General features: G+C 43.0%; 1 protein-coding gene across 1 annotated transcript; it reads right to left on the reverse strand.

Annotated features, from left to right (window-relative positions):
• Window positions 1-1,322: 1,322 nt before the first annotated feature.
• On the reverse strand, window positions 1,323-2,302 carry LOC129740162 (outer dense fiber protein 3-like protein 2). Its single transcript, XM_055731772.1, has 3 exons — window positions 2,168-2,302; window positions 1,876-2,094; window positions 1,323-1,810 (listed from the first exon to the last, which is right to left on the reverse strand). Exons 1-3 carry the CDS (start codon window positions 2,187-2,189, stop codon window positions 1,359-1,361), a joined length of 693 nt encoding a protein of 230 aa, XP_055587747.1. The 5' UTR covers window positions 2,190-2,302; the 3' UTR covers window positions 1,323-1,358.
• Window positions 2,303-2,821: the final 519 nt, after the last annotated feature.

The following is a 2,821-nucleotide window of genomic DNA, read 5'->3' on the forward strand; positions in this document are numbered from 1 at the left end:
CCACTGAATTGCACTAGTAAACCGAATTTGGGGCAATGTTGTAAATTAGCCGATATTGTTAACAAGCGGAAGTTTACAATGAAGTTGACATCCGATTTTACACTCTTAAATAAATTTAACCTATTTATCCAGTGTCGCCAGATGAGCTGGTGGCTTGGCGACATCTTGCGTCACTATTCCTGCTTATGGCCAGCCTTCTCGCAATAGTTTCAGACTGTCGTTAGCGTGTCGAAAGAGCTGGGGAGACTTCTCAAGCTCATCGCGACCATGAGATTCTGTTGCAGCTCTTGTTCGGCGTTGGCTAAACAAGCAAACAGCTCGTCCATCTCGAACAGGTGCTCGAACATATCTTCTCCGTTGACGCACCGCTTATCGCAAATCCATTTGAGTAGCGACACTTTTGAGGTCACTTTTAGCACTTTTAGGGTCATCTTTTGGTGGTGGTTTTGGAGTGCCGTCCAAGTAGCTTTGGCCTTCGTCGATGAGCGAATAAATCCGTACTGGCTGTCCTCGATCAAAAGGCAAATCATGGCTCTTGTTTTGGCGTCTCCTATCCTCCACGTTGCATCCGCTTCGGTTTTCGGCTTTACTCCTGGATCCACGTATCGCCAGAGCTCCTCTCGAACGAGTAACAACTCGATCTTGAAGCGCCAAGTGGTGAAATTGTTGTTTTCGATTTCGAGCTTCTGTGAAGCTAGTGTGAATCAGTACAATTCGATTATCGCAATTTGAAAAACGAACTTTGGTTTTTTACTTTTCTCTCGCTGTTGGGCACATAACCTATCGCAAGTAAAAGGCAGCTGTTGAGGAAAGAAAAACAAAGTGGTTAACGGTGTGTGTGACAACTATGGAACGAGTTTTATTTCGTAAGCAAAGTGTGTTTATTATGTGTGGATTGTGTGTGATGGAGTAATGATAACACCGATTGAAATGTCCTGGTAGAACTGATGAATGCGCTCCAAAATAGGGTAGCCCGACAAAACCTCTCCTTTCAATGACTCTCCTCGTTTTCTGATTGAGTATCCCTTGCTCTGGCTGCACCGTTTCTAAAATTCACCAGTCTAGAGCTCGCCCCGAAATTCTTCTGAACATTGACTTCTTTGATGATGCTTTCAAGCTTCCTCCGGGATTCTTCGTAGCCTCATCCTTCTGAACCACGCCGTCCGTTCCTTAACGAAACAGCGAAACTCTACTGAATTAACATCGATCTCTCAAGCAATTTTCGGGATAAACGTCAAGCTATGTCAGCCGTAGAGATAAAAAATTATGGGAAGAATGTTTTTCAAGGTTCAAAACATAAGAAGGTTAAATAAAACACCCAATTAGAAAAAGCAAAATCTGATATTGTTTATTCGGTCTCAGCAGTTGTCCCCGTGGATAATCATCGGTGGTCTCCACATGGAGTGTTTGGTGCCGAAGGAATACTGGGGTGCACTAGCTCCCGGTTTCAGTTCCATCAGATTGTACCGATCGGCTCCCGGTTTCGCATCCCGATCCCGGGCTATCGAGTAGAAGGGTCTCATGCTGTACTGCGGCATCCGCCTGTGGGTTATGTTCCGATTCCCAGCTGGGTATCCGGCAGGACCGGGACCTTCCCGGGCGTATGGCTGTGTCGTCTGAGTTCTCATCGAGTAGACAGGATTCCGAGTCTTGTATACATTCAGATCATAAGTATACTTGGGCCCGGGAACATTGTCGTTGATAGTTTTATCCAACCGAACGCCAAACGAATATGAGGGAGCCTTGTTTCCTTTCATCGAAGGAACTTTGTCATTCTGATGAGCTCCCGGACCGGGAGTTTTATCGGGAGCTGGTAAAAATAGTTCGAATTTACTACCAATTTAAGATGACTGCAAGAGTCAACACAAATCTTACAAAAGGTGTCGTATCTCGCTGCCAGCGAGTACTTTGGGGTGCGCGGTGCTCCATCCCGGGTCATTTTACCGGGATCGTAACGTGCCGGACCAGGTCCAAGCGTATCGTAGCGGGTGTCCGGTCTCCGAACCATCGAATACATGGGCTTGCGAGTCTTGCGAACATCGTGCTGATCGAAGCCGATTGTGGGGGGCAACTTGTATCCGGCTGGTCCGGGACCTGGGATCAAAAACCGAATGAAATAAACACCTTCCAGGATGATTATCGAGGATAATCGTTCAATTCTACATACCAATTCTTGACATTTGATACATCTTGGGATTTTTTGGGTTGCTTTTTCAAATTAAATACTAGGAAACTAAAAATTTTGCTTCCGCTCGGGTCCGAAAAAAATTAGATAATGAAAATCACGTCATGGCTAGCTAGGTTCAACTACTACGTTTTCAATATTCTGAAATAAATTTTTGATAAATAAATAAAGATTTTTTTGATTTCTTCGTTTCCTGATGAACCGGAACAAAATTGCAATTACTTTTTGTCAGAATCAACAACCGAATGTCTAATCAATTTTTTTTCAAGCAAGAATGCAAAACATCTCAGTCAATCACGCTCCTAACACACAATATGAATCCTAACCCAAGTAACAATTTTAGCTTTATTATGGTCAGCAAAATATCGTTTGGACTATCGCATTAATCTTCATAAAAAGCTAAAGCGCATTTTATAACATCACCTGGACTCTTATAAAGCCAAAATCAGGCTATTTGGCCCTACCCTAGAAACGTCATCAAGACATCTAATTGTTGGTCATCAATGTTGGTCACCAAAGCTTTTAAAAAGCTATTATTAAACATGTTAGAAATTTTTGTTTTTTTTCGGTTCTGTCAGTTCTCGGAGTTTTTTTTTAATTTTTCCAGCAACCATAATGGTTGATGAATGATGATTG

Source organism: Uranotaenia lowii, chromosome 1 (genome assembly GCF_029784155.1).
Source record: "Uranotaenia lowii strain MFRU-FL chromosome 1, ASM2978415v1, whole genome shotgun sequence".
Lineage (NCBI taxonomy): Eukaryota > Metazoa > Arthropoda > Insecta > Diptera > Culicidae > Uranotaenia > Uranotaenia lowii.

Coding starts and splice junctions, on each gene's coding strand:
- LOC129740162 (XM_055731772.1), bottom strand. CDS start 2,189: ATGTATCAAATGTCAAGAATTG. Junction 2,095..2,167: donor GTATCAAATGTCAAGAATTG/GTATGTAGAATT, acceptor TTTTGATCCCAG/GTCCCGGACCAGCCGGATAC. Junction 1,811..1,875: donor AGCGAGATACGACACCTTTT/GTAAGATTTGTG, acceptor TATTTTTACCAG/CTCCCGATAAAACTCCCGGT.